The sequence below is a fragment of the Trachurus trachurus genome (genome assembly GCF_905171665.1).
Source record: "Trachurus trachurus genome assembly, chromosome: 8".
NCBI classification, from domain to species: domain Eukaryota; kingdom Metazoa; phylum Chordata; class Actinopteri; order Carangiformes; family Carangidae; genus Trachurus; species Trachurus trachurus.
Genome location: NC_139905.1, coordinates 30,259,250 through 30,279,465, shown reverse-complemented (window position 1 = coordinate 30,279,465; position 20,216 = coordinate 30,259,250). Strand labels below are relative to the sequence as shown.

Below are 20,216 nucleotides of genomic sequence, written 5' to 3'. Positions count from 1 at the left end.
TTAGAAACGCCACATTTTTAATTAGATGTGTGGATACTTGGTTGCATTAATCCTCAAAGTCGGCACAAATGCCGGCTCGTTTGCGCGACCGTCTCGATATGTTTTTGTTTATATTTCGGTCATTTTACGCCGCCCTTGACGACCTGTCAATCAAAAGAACAGCTGTGAAACGCTTCGAATCCGCAGAATCGATAGAGAGAGAGAGAGAAGCAGTGAGGAGGATGAAGGTGCTTCAGAGGCTGAAAGTTCTGACTCATTTGATGAGGAAGATATTGAAAAAAGAAGAGAGTTGAGACATCAGCCTGCTTAGACAGCAGGGCCACAGCTCCAGCTCCAGACCTGCTGAGCTCTCAAACCATTTTTTTTTACCTCTCAAACAGCACCACAGTGACAACACATGGAGGGTACATTATATAGGTTAAATATTGTAAATGTTGTGTTTTTTGTCTGTTTAGTTGATATTTTGTTTGGAGAAAAAAAGCTAATTTCTCATTTAGGGCTACACACATCTCATGAAGTTTGAAATGTAATGTTAAGTCAATATTTAGCTTCTTTTATTTTACATTTGAGACATTTGGTGAAAATAGAATGACAGATAACATTTATGCTCAAAAAGCAATTTCACAGAATTTCATTTTAACGTGTTTTCCACACGTATTTATTAGCTTTTATTCATACAGTATATTCCATTGCTTTTGTGAAGCTAAGACTTTCGTATACCCATTTCAAGCATCACAACAGGTTATTCTCATGACTGTAGACTAATTTTTTTCATGTCTTTACCCAGGATTTACTTAATGACATTTTACTGATTGTTGTGCAAGTTGTGTATCTCGGGGTCAGAGGGGACATACAGATACACTGCTACGTTATCATAATAATCATTATTGATCATTGTTGGGGGGGGGGGGGCGCCTGGGAGTAATCTCGCCTAGGGCACCAAAATGGCTAGAGCCGGGCCTGGACAACCATGAATGAGTTCGCCTCAGTTTCACGTGATTGTCACTGTCAGCCTGTTAGAAAAACATTTTACTGACCCCAGCTGAGACGCTGAGACCCCCCACCCCCCCCCAAAAACAAAAACTCTTCGGATCTGAACGATTCACACAAGTCACCTAATTGGTCATGAAAAAAGCGAGTTTCGCTTTTCGGCGCGCTGTTTGCATCCCTGTATTATATAATACCACACTTGCTCATTCACCAACAATGCAGAGACGTCAGCTCTTGGGCACTTTTGCAATACCCATATTACCAATGCGTGTCGTTACTCTCTTATTCCAGTGCTCTAGTTTGAATCGGCGTTGGCATCAACTTTGAAAGAATTTAACATGTCATTTTCTTTAAAAGTTGAGCAAGAAACTGCACTGAAGTCATTAATTTCGAAGAAGAATGTAGTGTTTTGCCGACGGGATATTGGAAAAGTTTAATCTACCGACGTCATCCTGCTCTTTGCTCTGATTAGTCGTAGCGCTACCCTATTGCGTGCAGAGGCAGTTTGAAAGACAGCCTTCATCCCGCCCCCTGGATTGAGGTCTACCGGTCGCTGCCAGACTATAGTCTGGCTTGTCAGGCTAGTCTCCAGGTTGAATTTTCATGAAAAGAAAAAACTGAAAAAGAGTTATTATATTTGTTGGGACCAAGTTGTAAAACAAGTGTGTCTTAAAGCAGAAGTAAGCGATCCGGTGGTTTTGGCTAACTTTCTGTCAGCCGATGGAGTTAGCAGTCCCCGCCCTCGTCCCTACGTCACCACATTCACGCACATCCCTTGGCTGCACACAGAGAGGACCGCCCCTTTATGCCGTTCTCTCTCCTCATTGGATAAAGGTTGTAGGATACAAGGAAACTTTTCTCCTCGGCTTACAGCAGAGCAGAGTGACTGACAGACCCGTGTTTCGGACCAAACACTCTATATAAGTGATTGCTGTCGGAAGATATAACTATTTAAGACTTATATTAACACAAATATTCCGCTTACCTCTGCTCATGACATTTTAATATTTTTTGGCATATTGAAAATCCAAAGCTAACACTTTACAATAAGGTACACAAAATTAGAGTAGTTAATGAGGAACTAATGAAGAACTAATGAGGAACTAATGAGTAGTTAGTGAAGAATTGAGGTACACAAAATTACAGTAGTTACTGAGGAACTAAGGTACACAAAAGTAGAGTAGTTACTGAGGAACTACTGATTAATTAACTATTAGTTAATGGTCAGTTCTTCAGGAACCCCTGATCAAATTTCAGAGGAGTAGTTACTGAGGAACTAATGAGTAATTAGTTAGGGAACTGAGGTACACAAAATTAGAGTAGTAACTAAATGAATGTATCATGGGGCTGTGTGTAAAGTAGGCTACTGTATACTGATCACACCGTGGTTCACAGTAAAGTTGTTTGAGGTGCACAAAGTTTAGAGTAGTTATTTACTATGAAACAAATTTGGAATGAATGAGGAACTCAATATTAGTTAATGGCGAGTTCTTCAGTAACTCCTAATCAAATTACTGAGGAACTAACTATTACTTAATCATTAGTTACCCTTTTTGTGTACCTTAAGGTAAAGTGAGACATCAAAATGAGTAGGTAATGAGTACTGAATCATTACTTAATCATTAGTTACCCTTAGTTATATTTTTCTTGTGTTCAGACAATGAAATCAAGGGTGATGTTACCTGCTTGACAGTTTCGACTGTGACTCCAGTCTTCCTCAGAAGCGTATCAGCATGGCCGATAAATAGCTGATAAATAGCTGATAAATGACACGTCAGCAGCACGTCGGATGGCGCTTCTGAGGAAGACTGGAGTCAGGGACCCACGAAACTCAGACAACAGCAACATAATGAAAATTATGGGTGATCAGTATACAGTAGCCTACTTTACACACAGCCCCATGATACATTCATTTAGCCTACCAAACATGTGACAAACATCATATTTATTTTGAAGGCAACATGGATGGTCATATTGATGTGTATGTGGTCTGAAATTAATGAATAAAATCTTCTCAAGAATCCTGCTGTCTGTGATTTTTTAAGGAACTAGGCTACTAATGTAAAGATGAAGATGAAGAAATGAAAAACCACTCATTATGTCACTTTAGGTCATAAAGGTTAACTACTGGACATGTTATTGAGTAATGATTCTGTACTGATGAAGTAACTAGTTCACTAATCATCAAGTTGTGATTAACTATCTATGAAATTTGATCACGAGTTAATGAAGAACTGATCATTAATAGTTCCTCATTAGTTCCTCAGTAACTACTCCTCTGAAATTTGATCAGGGGTTCCTGAAGAACTGACCATTAACTAATAGTTAGTTAATCATTAGTTCCTCAGTAACTACTGTAATTTTGTGTACCTCAATTCCTCACTAACTACTCATTAGTTCCTCATTAGTTCCTCATTAACTACTCTAATTTTGTGTACCTTATTGTAAAGTGTTACCAATCCAAATAGCTTATACCAGTATTTCTATGTTTTTTGACTTTTGAACATCTTCCTCATAGTAAAGTAGTAGGCTAATTAAAAATATAATTTGTTAAATGTCATTTTGTGTTCGTTGTCACCGTCTATGGTTGTCACATTATAACTTGAAAAAAACACATTTTAAGTTAATTTGGTTTTTATATATGGGCAATTACATTTTTTGTGGTTATATATCACTGTCCCCAGTAGGTATATGTGACATTACCATCACACCAACTGTGGAGTAATAAAGGTCTTTCAAACTACTGTTCAACTTTTGTTGGGGGGCACAGGTCCAGACATGGCAGAAGCATCATGGTCTATTGATCTCACAAAATGTGAATATTTTGAAGATTTACGCATCCAGGCCTATGTTTATTAGGCCTCATTACTGAACAGGTTAGGCTACTGTTTAGACATTTCACTTTGGGGCATATATTCAGTGTACATTGTTTGCTGGCTAATGAGTTGTGTGAGCAAGTCTAAAACTTAACTAACATTTGCTCCAAAAAGTGAAAATAATCATTATGCATCACACAATTGACTGACAGTCAAAGATATAAAAAAAAAATTACGATCAAGGCTATGCTAAGATCTTTGTTCAGTCTATCTAAGAAAGCTTTTGAAATAGACAGTACAGAGTTTTTATTCAAAAGTGCTTGCGAGAAGAATCAATTAGATCCAGTATTATCAGGGGACAGGTCATAGTCTGTCTCTCCTCATACCTTCACTTCAGCTCACTCTGGTACCATTTGTCTGAGACACCTGTTGTTTGAACTTTGGCCACAGCTTCATTATATTGAGGACATGCACTGTTCAGTCAGCAGATGGCGCTGTGGAGCAGAGGGCAAACAGAACACTCAGATAATGAGACTGTCAACACTGTGAGAGCATTACACCGTTTTTATTAAGAGTCTTTGTGGACATGACATACATCCTCCTCTTCCTCTCAGAGTCCAGCCTTTCCTCTTAAGTCAGACTCCTGTGGATTGGTTCATTAAACATCTTATATCTAGATGTCAAGATGAGGGAGGCTGTGCTTTATTTACTTACTATCTGAATATTCAAATCCGCTGACATCCACAATATCCAGAGTCTTTTTTTTTTCCCAAAATGACTGATTAATTCTCTAAATGTAGCCACAGCAACCAAAATAATGTTTTGAGAATGTTTGGCAATTTTCTTTTTAGTCTGCTGCTGCCACCTGCTGGTGGAAGTGTGTCAACACAGTGACACAATGACTTCCTGTTGTGATGGCAGCATCAAACCACCACCGACTCCACTGAACCACCTCTGTGCTGCTGCTGTGTCTATATATATAATAGTCACATGGACAAAGACTGATGAAGATGCAGCTGCAGGACCTGATGAGACAGGGAATGATCCTTCAGTTGTTCTAATGTGTGCAGTTTATTCTAAAATCTATTGAATGAGTTGAGCCTCTTCTGTTCACCTGCCTCTGCAACAACTGTGGCTGATCAACCCTCTAGTCTTTCAGTCCTGTCTGATCAACACTGTTTCCATCAGTTCATGTGGTGTGTTCACTGTCACAGACATAGGCTGTGTCTTCTCCTGGTTCATACATGTAACTCTGAAGTGTGTTGTTTGAATGAAGTGTGTTACAGTGAGAGGTGTAGAAGCACACAGCTCTGCAGCCAATGAAAGGAAAGTTACATTTATAGTTTATTGGTTTTATTTTTCTTAAAAAACAAAAACAAAAGAAAAAAAAAGCAGCAGACAACAAAATAAAATACAAAAAAAAAAAAAAATCAAGTGTTCAATCAGAGCTCTCTGCAGAGCACACACACAGGCTCCAGGACAGCTGACAGATGTGGTGCCGGCTGGAACCAGGCCTCAGGACCTGGCCCCCCCGGCCCCCCCTCTGTTCAGGTCCAGCAGTAAGGTACAGTTTTCATATTCAGGTGTGTGGTCTGATTGAAGCCGAATGAGGAAGGAAGCTGGTATGGTACGGATGCTGCGGTCCAGCTGTTACACATAATGAAGCCCCAACAAAGAGGTGCAGGTCTGCAGCAGCCCCCCCTTTTCAGGTTACGGGTCAGGAGTGCCGTGTCCTAGATGCATCCTACATCCTGGGTGTGAGCGCGCGAGTGTTGTCGGGACAACGTGGACTTTACTCACAGCAGCCAGGGCGGGTACGCCGACTGTGCCGTTGACTCGCAATTCTCCCACAATGCACGGCGCACAGGGAACCGAGGAGCTCTGATGGGTCTGTGCTGCAGGTTGTCGACCCGAGCGTCGGTGTGCGGTGCAGACCGGAGCCGGGCCGAGGTCCTGCAGCTCCCCTCGGTCCCGCGTCGTGGTCTCGGGGGCCCCTGATGGGCCGAGGACCCGTTAAAAAGTCTAGAAGTCAATTAGGATCGATGCTGTCGACCTTTGGTCTATGTTCTGGATCTGACTGCTGCCAGTTAACGCGGCTTTATCCTTTAGCAACACTGTGCTGGTTAAATGAATAAACACACTCTGGGGGGGGGAGGGTGAGACCAGGATGTGGTTCTGGTCTCACATCCTGGTCTGTGCTCTGGAACCTGGGGCGTCACAGTCACACCGACACAGACCCTGTCTTACATTATTTTTTAATAATACATGGCTATTTTTGGTCTGAACAGGGCTGAAGGTGTCTGCTGTCACTTACATACAGTTTGTATTAACACAAATAGACTGGAGGCTGGGCCCCGTGGGGGTGGTGGTGGGGGGGGCACACTGAGGGTCAAAGTGACTGGACAGTAACATCACACACCGACACGTGAGCTCGTGTCTGAATGGATCTCACACATGCAGGAGGATGGGAGGAGAAACCCCAGGAAGATGTTGGACACTAACGCCAGGCACAGGTCAAACACGTTTTTTTTCTTCTGTTGAGTGACTACTGCACAATGAAATCACTACGGCAACGCACTTTGACCCCCCCCAGAAAAAGGTGAAAACTTTTAAATACTGTTACTGTTGAACAAGAAAAGAAACAGAAAACAACAAAAAAATATATAACGACAGTCTTTAAAATGTTGCTGCAGGGGAGCGTCAAACTATAACAGAACAGACTCCCAGTCACACGTCACCTGTCCTCTACTAGACACACTAAACAGGGAGGAGACACTAACGCATCCTGTACTCCGACGTCTTGGACACCTCGCACAGCTGGCCCTTGAAGTCGATGTCTACGGTGAAGTCCAGGTCCCTCTGCAAAACCAACACAGTCGGGTCAGGTCAGGAGCAGCAGCAGAACACATGTCAACGAGACTCTCAAAACGTCCTCAAAACTTACGTTGTTCTTGACGTTTGGCTTCATGCTGATGGTGCCGAAGATCTCCTCTCCAGTCTTCACAGTCAGGTAATCGTCCAGGTAGAACACGGTCTGCTTCCAGTGGGTGTAGGGGGACTCTGGGCCTGAGGGGGGGGGGGGGGGGGGGGGGGGGGGGGCAAGAGTCTACATCAGTACAGGCCGTTTCTGCACAACTGCTCGGATGACAAACTACTGAAGTGAAGGTATGAGGAGAGACAGACTATGACCTGTCCCCTGATAATACTGGATCTAATTGATTCTTCTCGCAAGCACTTTTGAATAAAAACTCTGTACTTTCTATTTCAAAAGCTTTCTTAGATAGACTGAACAAAGATCTTAGCATAGCCTTGATCCTAAGTCTATGGATATCTCATTCATCCAGGTCATTGTTCTTTTCTGGACAAATTGAATCGTAGGCAACTGGATACCTTCCCATACAAATACAAGTCCAGTTGCCTACGATTCAATTTGCCCAGAAAACTACTGAACAACTACCACAAAAAAAACAAATTAGGATTCAGTTCTAGTATTAACAGTGGTGGAGATGCAGTGAGTAATGCAACTTTGTTACATCTGCTACAATCAGTGATGGAATAATGGCGTTATCAATGGTGCTACCTTTTTCAGTAATTAGTTAGGCTACCGTTTCACCTGTTATAACGCCGTTACCGATACCGACAACAAAATGCACCGTTAATTGACTCAAGAAGTCCCGTCACAAAATACACACATTACGTGTACGTTATACACCCCCCCTCCCACACCCACCATCAACTAGTGGGGAAAAAGCTGTTTACCCGGAGCTATTTAAGCAAAGTAACACAAATACCAATACTTTTCCTGGTAATTAGTTACCTGGTAGTAATTAAATTATTAACCACATTACTTTTTGGGGAAGTAACTAGCTCTTTTAACCAATTACTTTTCAAAAGCAACATGGCCAACACTGGCTACAATTTACTTATGTCCCCTGAATGCCTCAGATACAGGACCTTGAGTTCCTAGTGTCAGATTGACTCCTGCTCAGGTGAAGGGAATCGGTTTCTACTTGGGTCAGTCTACCTGGGAGGAACTGTCAATCAACACGGTTCATTTCTAATCTCAGAGTTGTTCTCAGGTCCTGAGCCAGTGGCAGCTTCAGTGAGTGAACTGAAAGGAATCCACTTGTAAAGTACTGCAGTGCCTTTTCTCTCAGACTTTCATAACCATCACGACTCCTGCTTGTTCGTGCTGTGGAGCTGGAGCTCAATCACAACGCTGCCATCTAGTGGTCAGAGGTTCAAAACACCAATGAGTCACTGGAGCAGGAAAGCTGAGAATCTTTTCTAACCTATGTTTTCTACTGTCCTACTACAGAGGGGTGTGTGTGTGTGTGTGAGGTACTGACTGGTGGAGAAGCCGGTCCTCTTGTGACAGCGGGTGAACTCGATGTTGAAGTAGGTGACCAGGGCGTGGATGTAGTCGTTCCTCTTCACCTGCAGGCAGAACGGGGAGGTGAAGGTCAGGTCCTCTGCCTTCACTGTGTAGATGTCCACCTCCTGGAAGACAGAAAACAAAGACATGGGTAGAATCCACTCCTCTGCAGCAGAGGACACAGTGAAACACAGCAGCGGACCAGTGGGTCTGTCCTACCTTGATGAGACATGCACTGCTGACCAGCTGCTTGGGGTCCACCACATCAACCAGGGGTTCCTTTATCGCCACCTCCTTGATGCAAGACATATCGAACCCGTACACGTTCTCCCACCCTAAAGGACACACACGTTCAGTTAACTGGAATTCAGCCTTTATTCATTCAACTGTCATTCCAACCACAGAGGACGGCCCTCTCAGACTACTCACAGTGGATTTTGTAGTCCTTGTACTGCCTGTCTTCGATAGCAGTGACGTAGAGGGTGGCCCTGTCGGGGAAAATGAGCCCGTCTGGTTTCTGTCAGAGGATGAGAGGGAAAGACTCAGAGCACTATCTACATTTCCTACACATTTGAAATTAAAAAAATTCCATACTTTTTCCAGACTCCCAAAAAACAAAAAAATTATGAGTAAATAGATGTGTAAATAAATTATGCAATTAATCATTTGTTTGGATTATTCTGAATTTGTATGCCATTATGTCACCAAATTATTTTCAGGAGATGTAGCTAGGTACAATAGCGCATACTAAATAATTAACCCAAATAACTTCACATAAGACCAAACCCAGATAAGTATTAAGATAAATACATTTCCATACTTTTCCAGACCTGGAAATGTATAAAATCAAATGCCATACTTGCATAGGAACACTGTGTATGTTATCAGGACACATGATTTTAGTGTAAGCTTGTTCATGGAACTCACTGCCCAAGTTGGTTTCTAACATGGTAGCAGGGCCGTCAGGTCGACTGTCTCACCCTGACGAGACACTAGTTCTACTCTGGGTAGCACTAACCTGGCTGTGGAGCAGGGGTCGCGTTAACCGGATATTTTCCGTCATTGACCGTTTTTTTAAAACGGTGACGGAAAGATTTTGAGGCCATCCGTCATTTTGACAGATTGCAATTCACAGCCATGGCTGTCTGGCCATGTGCATTTGTTTACAATGAAGCCGGCGGATAATCAATAAATGGAGCGGTGGATAACGATATAAAACATATACAATGTCACAAAGTCACTACGGTGAGAATTAGATAAAAAAAAAAAAAAACCTCACAGCTGGCTGGTGCGCTCAGTAGAAAACGCTGTAGTACATCCTCTAGGCCTGTGTGTGGCGCTGTAGCGTTGCCACACAGAAACACTAACAACAGAGAAGAAGACAGAAAGCTTCCCCGCAGTATTCAAACTCCTTCAAGTGGATTAAATGTTGATGGGAGTCGTGTCAGTGCAAATATGACCGTCGATAATGATTTAACGGGCGAGATTCAGCTGCAGTGTCCGAGGGACCGACAGTAGTCAGCTGTTAAGTTACGTAGCTGTAGCTACACAGCGGTGTGTCTCGGTACAGGTAGAGCGGTGGGGGTAACGTTAGGACATCACCGTTTCACACACTCGCCACATACAACTCTTCCAAAGGTAACGTTAAGCCTTCTTTTAATGTATTTTGCCCGCCGTGGCATTGTTTATAACACTTAAAGCTGAGTGGGTCTTGTCCTGTCTGAATTTGTGCTGCATCTGGCTGTGTGGTCTATAGCTTCAGTGATGCGCAATGGCTGCGTGCGTGCGTAAAAGAGAAATGAGAGGCAGAGAGAGAGAGAGAGAGAGAGCTAACGCCAGTGCACTATGCGGTGCCTATGTGAAAACGTGCTCCTTTGGATGTTTTGGTATAACACATGGGTTAGCATGTTGATTGTTGACAGAAAACTGATGTCATCTAACGTTGTATTTAGATGTTGAGTGGCAGAAAGTGACCCCCGCATTCACTGACTGACCCACGGTTAGATGTGCTCTGACGCCGACTCTGCTCCGGAGCATTCTCTGTTCAATTTGTTTGGACTTGATATGAATTAAACATGAATTAAAATTGCCAAATGCCAAATGCTATATGGCATTATTATCATTTTTAAAAAATTAAAGTGACCGGTAAAAATAGATTATGACGGAATTTTTATGACCCCGTCAGTCAAAATGACCGGCGACGAAAAAGTCTAGCGCAACCTCTGCTGTGGAGACAATACTGTGCTGGGTGAATGTGGATGAGTATGATGCACTGTGACCACTTGATGAAGGGTTCCCCATTATGTCAGAATAGTTTTCTAAAAAAAACACATCATTGCCCTCCGTCTTGGTACTGGATTAAGTATTAAATTGATTCAGGTTGTTGAACAGTCACATAGATCAAGATAGTAATATGTCTTTAAGTTAAAAGCGGCATACACCTTTACTTTGGAACAAGCTTTTCTTAAGTGGCTCATTTATTTCCCTCCGCTGGCACTTGGAGTGTGTCGTGTCACCACCTCCTGCTGCTTTTCTAAAGTAGAGCTGACCTATCTCATCTGCTGTAGGTAATACGCCAACCAGCCAAGCACCTCACACAAAAAAAGTCAAGTCAAAAGTCAACCTGAAGATCAGGGGCCGTATTTATCAAGTGTCTTCTTTAATAATCTTTTAGGTTATGTAAGCTGCTGACGATTTGAATTTCCCTCCAGGAGACGAATAAAGTATTTTCCTTCTTCTTCTCAGAGCGCTGTTTTAGTCTTAAGTGCTGAGAATCTGTGGAGTTTAGTCCTAAAATCAAAATTAAGACTAAAATCTATTTATTAACCGTCTCGTCTAAGAATCACTCCTACTCCCCCAGATATTGAAGAGACCTCCTAAGTGGTTGAGGAGTTGCCAGTAAGAGACGACACTGAGGAGAGAGACGTGAGCAAAAGGAAGGACGTTGTGGCTTTGTAGTTGATCAAACGATATCTGGATAGAGCGGGTATCATCCATGTCATGATTTAATACGGGCCGTCATCTCACCAACAGTGTAACGCTGAATTATTGAACTGGAAAGTTTAGGAACATTTATTTTTGATTCGTTCCCAATGTATAGATTTAGTATTATTTTGTAGGTTATTGTCAAAATACGGTTGGATATACACTCCAACAGGCATTTAACTATTCACTGAGAAATTTCTGAGATACATTTCTATATTCTTAGGTCAGGATTCCATTCAGTCATCGTTCATTCCTATGGACTTTGAAGTGACATCATTACAGCTGCAACAATGAATTAATCAAACAATAATCGATACAAATTAATCGTCAACTATTTTGATAATTGAATAATCGGTTTGAGTTTCATGGGGAAGAAAGTTCAAATTCTCTGATTTCAGCTTCTTAAATGTGAATATTTCTGGTTTCTTTGTTCCTTTATGACAACAAACTGAGTCTCTTTGGTTTGTGGACAAAACAAGACATTTGAGGACGTCATTTAATTACAACATTTAATTGACCAAACAACTAATCGATTAATCGTTTAAATAATCAACAGATTAATCAATAATGAAAATGGCAAGTTGCAGCCCTAGACATCTAAAATTCTGTTTATGGCACAAGATTCAGTACTACACTTGGCTAAAAGTGCAAGTAAGATGCTTGATAACTAACTTTTGTGCAGCTTTCTGCGAATAATTTTGTTGTTGGGAATATTTCTAACAAGCTTGATTAATACGGCCCCAGGTGTTTAAGACGCTTCAGACTCCACCTACAAGAGTAAAAGAAACGTACCAGCCATTTGTCCCTGGCGTAGATGACTGTGTTGAGCATGGACTCGTAGAAGAGGCAGTAACCCATCCACTCCGATATGATGATGTCGACTCCTTCCACCGGCAGGTCCACCTCCTCCACCTTCCCCTTGATAATGGTCACCACTGGAGACAGAAGAGCAGGTCAGAGGTCAGTTCAGCCACATCTCAACACTCACCTCCAACCCACCCAGTGTGTGTGCGTTACTAAGGAACAAGGTCGTTCACCCACCGTCATCCATCTTGTTGGCCTTGACGATCTTTACAGCGTAGTCTGAGATGCTGCTGCACTCGATCTGTTTAAACAAAAAAAAGGCAAACGGTGAGGTCACTCTTGACGCTGCTGATGTAATAAAAACCATTACTGCCGGTCGGACGGATTCGACACGTACCCCAATAACCTTCTTGGCCCCGGCTTTAGCAGCAAACATGCAGAGGATGCCCGTCCCGCTGCCCACATCCAGCACCACCTTGTCCTTGAACAGGTGCTTGTTGTGGAACATGGAGTTTCGGTAGGTCAGGGTGCGCACCTCGTCTTTCAGCATCTCCTACGGCGGCAAAGAGAACAATGTGAGGGGTTAGGGATTAAAACTTCAGACTTTTGTGTAGCTTGAAATGTGAAAGCACAGCAGTTTCTGTGGCTGAGAACAAATTACCTCGTGGATGCCAAAGTGGGCGTAGGAATCAAAGTAGTAGTCCTTTGACGTCATATCCTCAGCTGCAGGCTTGGCTGAGCTCTCCCCCTGAGAAACCTCAACAGAAGACACACACCGTTAGTTAGTGGCCCTGGGTTTTACCTGCTGAAACAAACTGAAACCACAGGGTCCCCGATTCCAGTCATCTTAACTAACCCGTTAGGTAACCACAGATTGTGGATCAGACAAGACCCAACAACTCAACTTTCTGAACTGTTTCCACTTTACTGTGCCAGATGAGTACCTACAGAACCTTCCAGACCTTTTAACATGTACTTTACAAAAAGGTTGTTAGCGCAGCCTCAGACTAACCTCCAGTGTGGAGATCTGAGGAAAACAAGGACACTCACAAGTTTTCAAATATATATTTTTTAAAACTCACTTCTAAATGTGTGCATAAAGATGATCACAACCAGAGCTGTTAACGCTCTCTTCATAAAGATGTCTGTCTGCTGTATGAATACATAATGAGCGGCAGTGTGAGCAGGGTTTCTATGGAGGGAGTTATTTTCTGTAGTGGAGGGAACATTACATCCCTGATATGATCCAATGACCCAACAGCAACTGAATGAATAAAAACAATTCTGTTTTACTACAATTTTCCAATTCAACTAATTTACCAGAAACAGTACAGAGTGTACAGTTATTAGATCTAATATCAAAAAAACAGAAAAATCTACTCTATGAAAACAGGAGCTGTTAAATGGCATTCTGAGGTGATCGCGACAGGTCGGTGGTCGGTACCGTCCGCCTCAGACCACTTCTGGGTCCAGTATACAGAGTTGGACGAGCACAAAGGATGGGAGCACATGTCTGTGGTCCTGGCCTTCTTTGAGAACCGCCACAAACCAGGTGTAAACCCGCACCGTCTCCACCACTAACTTATTTTAATCCCCACGTGTACAGATAACGGCTGCGTATTACCTGGCTTACCTGTGGTTCCTGCGGAACCGACTAACGGCTCTTTGCCGGCTAAACCGGGTCAACATGCTGCGAGACTAATTGACGTTGAGTCGGCCAACCATAAACCACACTGGGACAAACTACGACGAATTCACTCCGGTGCCGCCAATTAACTCGGTCAGATAGAGAAACCACCGTGGGTCAGGTGTGGTGTTGTGTCCGCAGCACAGTACCCGGTGACCGGAGTGAAAACCAAAGAATGAGGCAGCAGCATCCACGCCTGGGGAGCCGCCGGCTAGTTAGCTCCGAAGCTAACACGTTAGTCCCCATGCGGTCCCACAGGCTCGTGAGACGCTGCCGGCTAACGACGTTTTTTCGGCCCACATGGCTAACTTTAGGTCACGGTGTTAGACGCTAGCCCAGACTGCCAAATTCACACTAGTTCAATCGTTTGGTCGGGCTCCCGGCTCTGTCCGCTAAATGAATGGGCGCCAACGGCAGAGGCTTCACCGAGTCACGTTAGCCAAGTTAAAATGGATGCATCACTTAGAAACCTGCTGCGTATGTAATGACAGAGACCAAGGCGCTGAGACTACCAGACACCTATTAACAAATATCGAGGAGCAGTGAAGCCGTGATACCGGAGACAAAGGCGGAGGAGAACAATACGTCGTATTTCCTACGCTAACACCTTACCTCCATCCTCTCTGCTGGCGCCGCCATTTCGATCTTCTGCCTGGCTTGCTTGAGCTTCCAGGAGTCTTTCCTGGTCCCGCCCACGACAGGCAGCTTTTATTTCTGATTTGACCGGCTAATGGTCACGCCCATATCACGCCCACATTACACTGGCGCGTTCAATTTTTTCCAGAGAGTCGGAAAATGTACCTTCGATGTCTGGAATATGTACTCAAATCACTCGATTTATTAAACTACAAAGACAACTACGCTTTTGGAAAAAAATGTGTTTTGTTTTCTCTGATACATCTGACTAAATATGTTAATATTTTTGTGTTTGTGTAATCCTATACTTCTGGACATGTATCTTTTAGCTCTTTCCTTCACTTGACCTCTCCCTTTAAACCTTATGGATATATCAGACTGTATGGGATATATGCGCTGCTATTTTACATTAATGGTTGTAATTTTCTTTCGGTCATTAAATTATATTCGGCTGGATTGAACTACGAAAGAAACCGTGTAACTGTAACGGCATCGCAAATCCAACTGATCCAAGTCCTGATCAGTCCAAAGATATTCAATAAATGGAAAGATACTCCATTAGCGGCTGCTCCAATGATATGAAATGGTATTCACTTCCTGTCTCTCTAAATGGGCGTGGCCAACCGTCACCCCACCTCGTCTGTGAACGTGTGTGTGGATTTATACAATTTTTAAGTAGATGAAAGTGAGATATTTATTTTTTCTTATGATAACATTAAATATTTACACTACTAACAGTAATATTTAGCATGCCAAAAATAATTTAAATCATTTTCACGGGAGTTCGCGGCCGTTTGTTTGACGTTGCCTAGGAGATCGGTGCCAAATCTCGCGAGAGTGTGTCGTAGAGACAGAGACAGGTCTGGAACAAAGTGGATTTTCTCCGGATTTCTCCGTCTGAAAATTACCATTTTGGTGTCAAACTGTTCAGAAGAGATGTGGCTTGTGAAAAATGAGTCCAAAATTTGCTTCAGTGACCGTGGGGAGAAAGGCCCGACCATAATCGGTGTTCACATTAAATTGTCCCATAGGAATCAATACACTCCAAGCTGCCTCTGGTCTCTCTAAAGGGGCGTGGCCGTGCAGAAGCCCACGTGACATGCATACAGGAAGCTGACTCTCATGAAAGGTCTTGGTTTATAAACCGTCTTTGATCAGTCTATGGTCCTGATCGGCTTCCTGCTGCGAGTGCTGCATTCAGGTGGCCACGGAATATCCGTAATCTCTTTCCTACAACTGTGTCCTGCCTCCAACCTTCACATTTATCCTACATAAACTACAACCCAATCGTTAAAACGTGGAAAGTTGACCAAAATCAAAAACTGCACAGTGTAGGCCTACTATTCTCTACAGGGAGGAAAAGATAGGCTACAGGACATAGGCCTACTGTGGCATATCTGCCACGAACTGTGGAGCTTTGGAGTGCCATCCTCAATGAACAGCAGTTACAGAAGGACTTGATTTAGTATGTGTATGACCGGGTGGTGTTCATTTTGAGAATAGTATTGAAGGTTGAAGTTTGTGTATCAGAGATGTCAAACAATTAGTTCAGGGACCACATACAGTACAATTTGTGGGCCGAACCAGTAAAATAACAGCATAATAACCTAATAATGAGAACTAATTCCATTTGTTTTAGTGAAAAGAAGTAGGGCCTACATGTTTACACTTAATTAACAATATCCTTTTACAAAACATTATGAACAACCTTAAATTTCTTGAGAAAAATGAAATTTCAATTATGTACGCTGTTACACAGTTTTTAGGAGAAACAACAATTTCAGAAACTGCTATCCTAAAAACTTCAAAATAGTCAATAAAGAATTAGAATGGCTCATTTCATAAATATAGTGATTGATAAACTGTGATTTTGCCCTTTCAGCTATGCAGGTTTTACTATCAATCAATCAGGCTTTATTTGTATAGCACTTTTCATGCCCATGGCAGCTCAAAGTGCTTCACATGTTAAAAACAAGCAATATAGGGGACACATATTGGGAGACATAGGGAACACATGTTAGGGAGACATACATAAATTCGCAAACACATACACATTCACACACTAATTTTAGAACATTGGATTTTATCGGGCAAACGCTATCTAATACTCACTCATTTGCAGTGGGGAAAACACTAGATAGAATGAAGTAAAATAAATAAAATTGAGAAGAGGAGAGAGATAGCCTACTAGATCAAATGAGGTAAAATAGATAAAAAGAGAAGACGAGAAAGACACTAGGTAAAATGAAGTAAAATAGGCAGGTGTAGTGGGATAAAATAGAGAAAATAATGGATGAATTAAAATAGAATAAAAAAGATACTAATAGTAATAGTATGTTTCAGAATAATAGAAATATTACTAGAAGTGTGTTGTGTGACTGAGGTTGGACAGTGTTGTGTGATCCAAGTTGTACCAGTGCAGTGTGTGATCCACGTTGTCAGAGTTGTGCACACTGTGATAGGACTAGGAGTGCATTGTTTGTATGTGATCTGGGAATGTGTTGTGTGATCCAAGTTGTAGCTATAGGAATTGTGTGTATGATCAGGTTGCAGTGTGTTATTATAAGTTGCACCAATGTGTTGTGTGTCCGATCTAGTTTGAGTGTGCTGAGTGACCCATAGGTGTGTGTTGTGTGATCTATTGTGTTGTGTGATCTATTTTATTTAATTAATTAAGTATTATTATTATTATCTAAGATGTACCATGAGTGAGTTGTGTGTGATCCAAGGCACTGGAGGTAGGCTATGTTGTGTGATCCAGATTGTATTGTTTATTAATTGCGTGTGATCCTGGTTGTGTAAGTGTGTGATCAAATTGTATTAGGAGTGTGTTGTGAGAACCTGATTTTGAAGTTTATTGTGTGTGACCCTGGTTGTGGAGTGTGATCAGGTTGTGTGTGATCCAGATTGTAGTTTATTGCGTGCGATCTTGTGCATACAGTCAGATCAGAGTAGCCTATGTCGTGAGAACCAGATTGTAGAATTTATTGTGTGTGTAATCCTCCTGGTTGTGTAGTGTGTGATCAGGTTGTATTAGGAGTGTGTTGTGAGAACCTGATTGCGGTCTAATACTGGTAGTGATGCAACACGTCCACAGGAAGTGGCTAAAAATCTCGGTTTTAAAGCCGACGCCGGCGGAGTGTGTCTTATTGCGGTGTCCCTCTCCTTTAAGCCCGCGTGTGTCCTCGCTGTCCTGCAGTCTTGCACGAGGACATCGGTGGCCTAAGTCCCGGCTGAGCGCGGTGAGTCAGGCCCGACAGCTCGGTTGCAGCCTCGGCGCCGTCTCCTGGACCAATCCGCATCGTGCTGCTGCTCTCCGACCGAGAAGGTACGAGCGTGCGCGTTCACGGCTGCACGGCGCGATCACGCAGCTGGTCGGTTGTGCTGTCACGAGCCTTATGCGAGCCGCGGAGAGGAGGCTGGAGAATTAGAGCGGACATCAATTATACAAGACATCTTATTTACCGCGTTTAGTGCGTGATAACCGGAGCAGGGTTTAGCGCTTCACACCGCCGCTCGGCCGTTCGACTTTCCGCCGAGAGACCGAGACCGAGCGATTCCGGTCAACCGGTGATGTATTCCAGCATTTGAATGATACTGCTAGCCAGCTAGCTAGCTAGCTGCCGAGCTAGCTGTACGTACGGTGCGTGACTCGGAGTCAAGTTAACATTCAATTCTCTGCCGTTATTTCTATTAACACACCGGACTGCGTCCACCGGAGAGATACACCCAAACGGCGGACTGTTTTTGACTCGAGTCGGTCGGTTTTGTAGCTGTCGCGCGCGTCGCTTGTATCCCAGCCAGATAGGGATTGAATGAAATAACGCTAGCTTGCCCACAGGCAGCGGAAACGAGCCAGTTAACAGGGATAACGTTAACTTATCCCGCTGCTGGCTGATCCACCGTCATCCAGCTAATCTAGCACATGCTATCCGAGCTAGCCACCCACAAAACAAGCGACACAAGTCCGCCCGGTAGGTCACCGCCGCACGTAAAGTTGTAGCTAACGACCGGTGGACCTGCGAGGTGTAGCTAACTCGTACCAAACGTCAAGTTGGCCATCTTCCGCTCCAGTCCAGTGTGAACGGGCTGACCAGCGCCAGGTTGTTTCTACGGATAAAGGCCGGAGTGAGGACATAAACCTGCAAACATGCCGGCTGTGTCGAAAGGAGATGGAATGCGAGGATTAGCAGTGTTCATTTCGGACATCAGAAACTGTAAGTGACATTGACTTTTTCATTATAAATTCCTAATTTGTGCCATTTAACGGCGGACGTATCAGGTGACACTGTGCCGTTTTACACGCTTGTAGTGAAATCAGGAGGGTGGGGGGGGGCGAGGGTGCTGCTGGCTGGGCTCTATATTTTTCTTCCATCCGCTATTTTATTTTTTTCCCCCTACCCCATTATGTCACAATTAACACAATCAGTGTGTCACCCCCCCACCCTCTCCTGGTTTACCACCACTTGACTTGCTGCTGCAGCAGAACCGATGATCTGATGGTCAGACGCAGAAAACGATCCCCGTCAGAAGAGGAGGAGGGGGGGTGATGGTGGTGGTGGTGGTGGTGGTGGCGGCTGTGGCTTAGGTCAGACTGAGATCACAAACATCTGTATGACATTAGGAGATCCAGATGTCGATCTGAGGAACAGGGGGGGTTCGCTTCAGCAGCAGAGAGACGGTGTTAGATCCGTGTGAAGTGACGGTATGACAGGGCACACCGTCACAAGTCCGAAGGCGGCGCTCTGTCAGCAGAATAAAACCAGGATACACCCCCCCCCCCCCCCCCCCCCCCCCCCTTCCCGATGTCAAACTGGACCCCTGCCACAATCCACTGACCAATGTTACACGAACAGAACATCTTAATATAGGCTAAATAATGGTTAAATAGTGTAAGATGTCCATTCAAAAACAGTCTGTTGTATAAAAATGTTCCTAATCTCTCTTTTAATATATTTACTTTCTCCATCCTGGCAGTGTTTTCCCTCTGTGATGTGATTTTATTCCAGTTGTGTCTAGTTTTTTTTTGTCATAGTATGAGGGGCAGTGACTCTGCAGAACACTGCCATCTAGTTTGAAATGATTGGGCCGTGGTGTGTTTAAACTAGGTAAATGGTTACTGATGGGGTTTGCATTAGGTGATAGGTGACAGGCTGCGATGGCCACCCCTCGCTCTAATCTGTGATGTTCTTGGTTTCATTGTGACTGACTGAACAGCTCCTGCCGTTATCGCCTTACTGGCACCTGCAGGTTGGATCCGTTCACCGCTGTCTAAACTTCCCCTTGACTTACATGTGTGTGTGTGTGTGTGTTTGCCACTGTCACTTCTTCCTGGATGTTTGACCTTCACTGAGATAAACACTACGTGTGAATTTTCTATCAAGGAGAAGTTGTAGAATAGATGTTATGTAAGAATTTAATTTCTCTCTTGCAAGATTGTAAAGAGATTTCCTATTGACACTGTGATAATAGCCAGACCTGACTGCTGTAGAATGAGGTGGAGGTTCAGATTTATTAAGATGATGTTAACTAAATCATTGACAATACTATCTTGAGATCTGAACCACTGAACCTGACATGATTCAGTCATTAGAGGAGTCTTTCCTGCCTGTCACAATATGTATAGATAGATAGATAGATAGATAGATAGATAGATAGATAGATAGATAGATACTTTTGTAATCCCAAAGGAAAATCATCTGTCAGCTGCTCCGTACATTTCGAAAAACAATACTAAATAGACTAAAAAGAAGGAAAGAGAAAAAATAAAACAAACGGAAAAAAACACACAAGTAATAGAAGAATGCAAGACAGCTGTAGCAGCACTTAGAATATAAAAATTATAAAAGATAAAATAGTCCTTAAGGTGGCTGAGGCAGTTTAAAAATTGCATAAAAGGTCAGTGCAGATGTTGTCCCTGTCA

The 20,216-nt window shown here is 43.2% G+C and overlaps 2 protein-coding genes across 3 annotated transcripts in view; one reads left to right on the top strand and one right to left on the bottom strand.

Moving 5' to 3' along the window:
- Positions 1–5,153: 5,153 nt before the first annotated feature.
- Positions 5,154–14,345, bottom strand: prmt1 (protein arginine methyltransferase 1). Its single transcript, XM_083978168.1, has 10 exons — positions 14,270–14,345; positions 12,632–12,727; positions 12,368–12,523; positions 12,208–12,271; positions 11,959–12,101; positions 8,611–8,698; positions 8,401–8,516; positions 8,156–8,306; positions 6,751–6,872; positions 5,154–6,665 (listed from the first exon to the last, which is right to left on the bottom strand). The coding sequence occupies exons 1-10, from the start codon at positions 14,294–14,296 to the stop codon at positions 6,582–6,584; spliced, it is 1,047 nt and encodes a 348-aa protein (XP_083834294.1). The 5' UTR covers positions 14,297–14,345; the 3' UTR covers positions 5,154–6,581.
- A 2,897-nt stretch (positions 14,346–17,242) lies between these two features.
- Positions 17,243–20,216, top strand: part of ap2a1 (adaptor related protein complex 2 subunit alpha 1) — a 43,789-nt gene continuing 40,815 nt past the window's right edge. The window contains exon 1 of one of the 2 annotated variants that reach the window (XM_083977295.1): positions 17,243–18,510. In XM_083977295.1, the coding sequence (XP_083833421.1) occupies positions 18,444–18,510 (67 nt within the window). In that variant the 5' untranslated portion in view covers positions 17,243–18,443. The remainder of the gene's footprint in view (positions 18,511–20,216) is intronic. The other variant, XM_083977294.1, reaches the window with a different exon arrangement.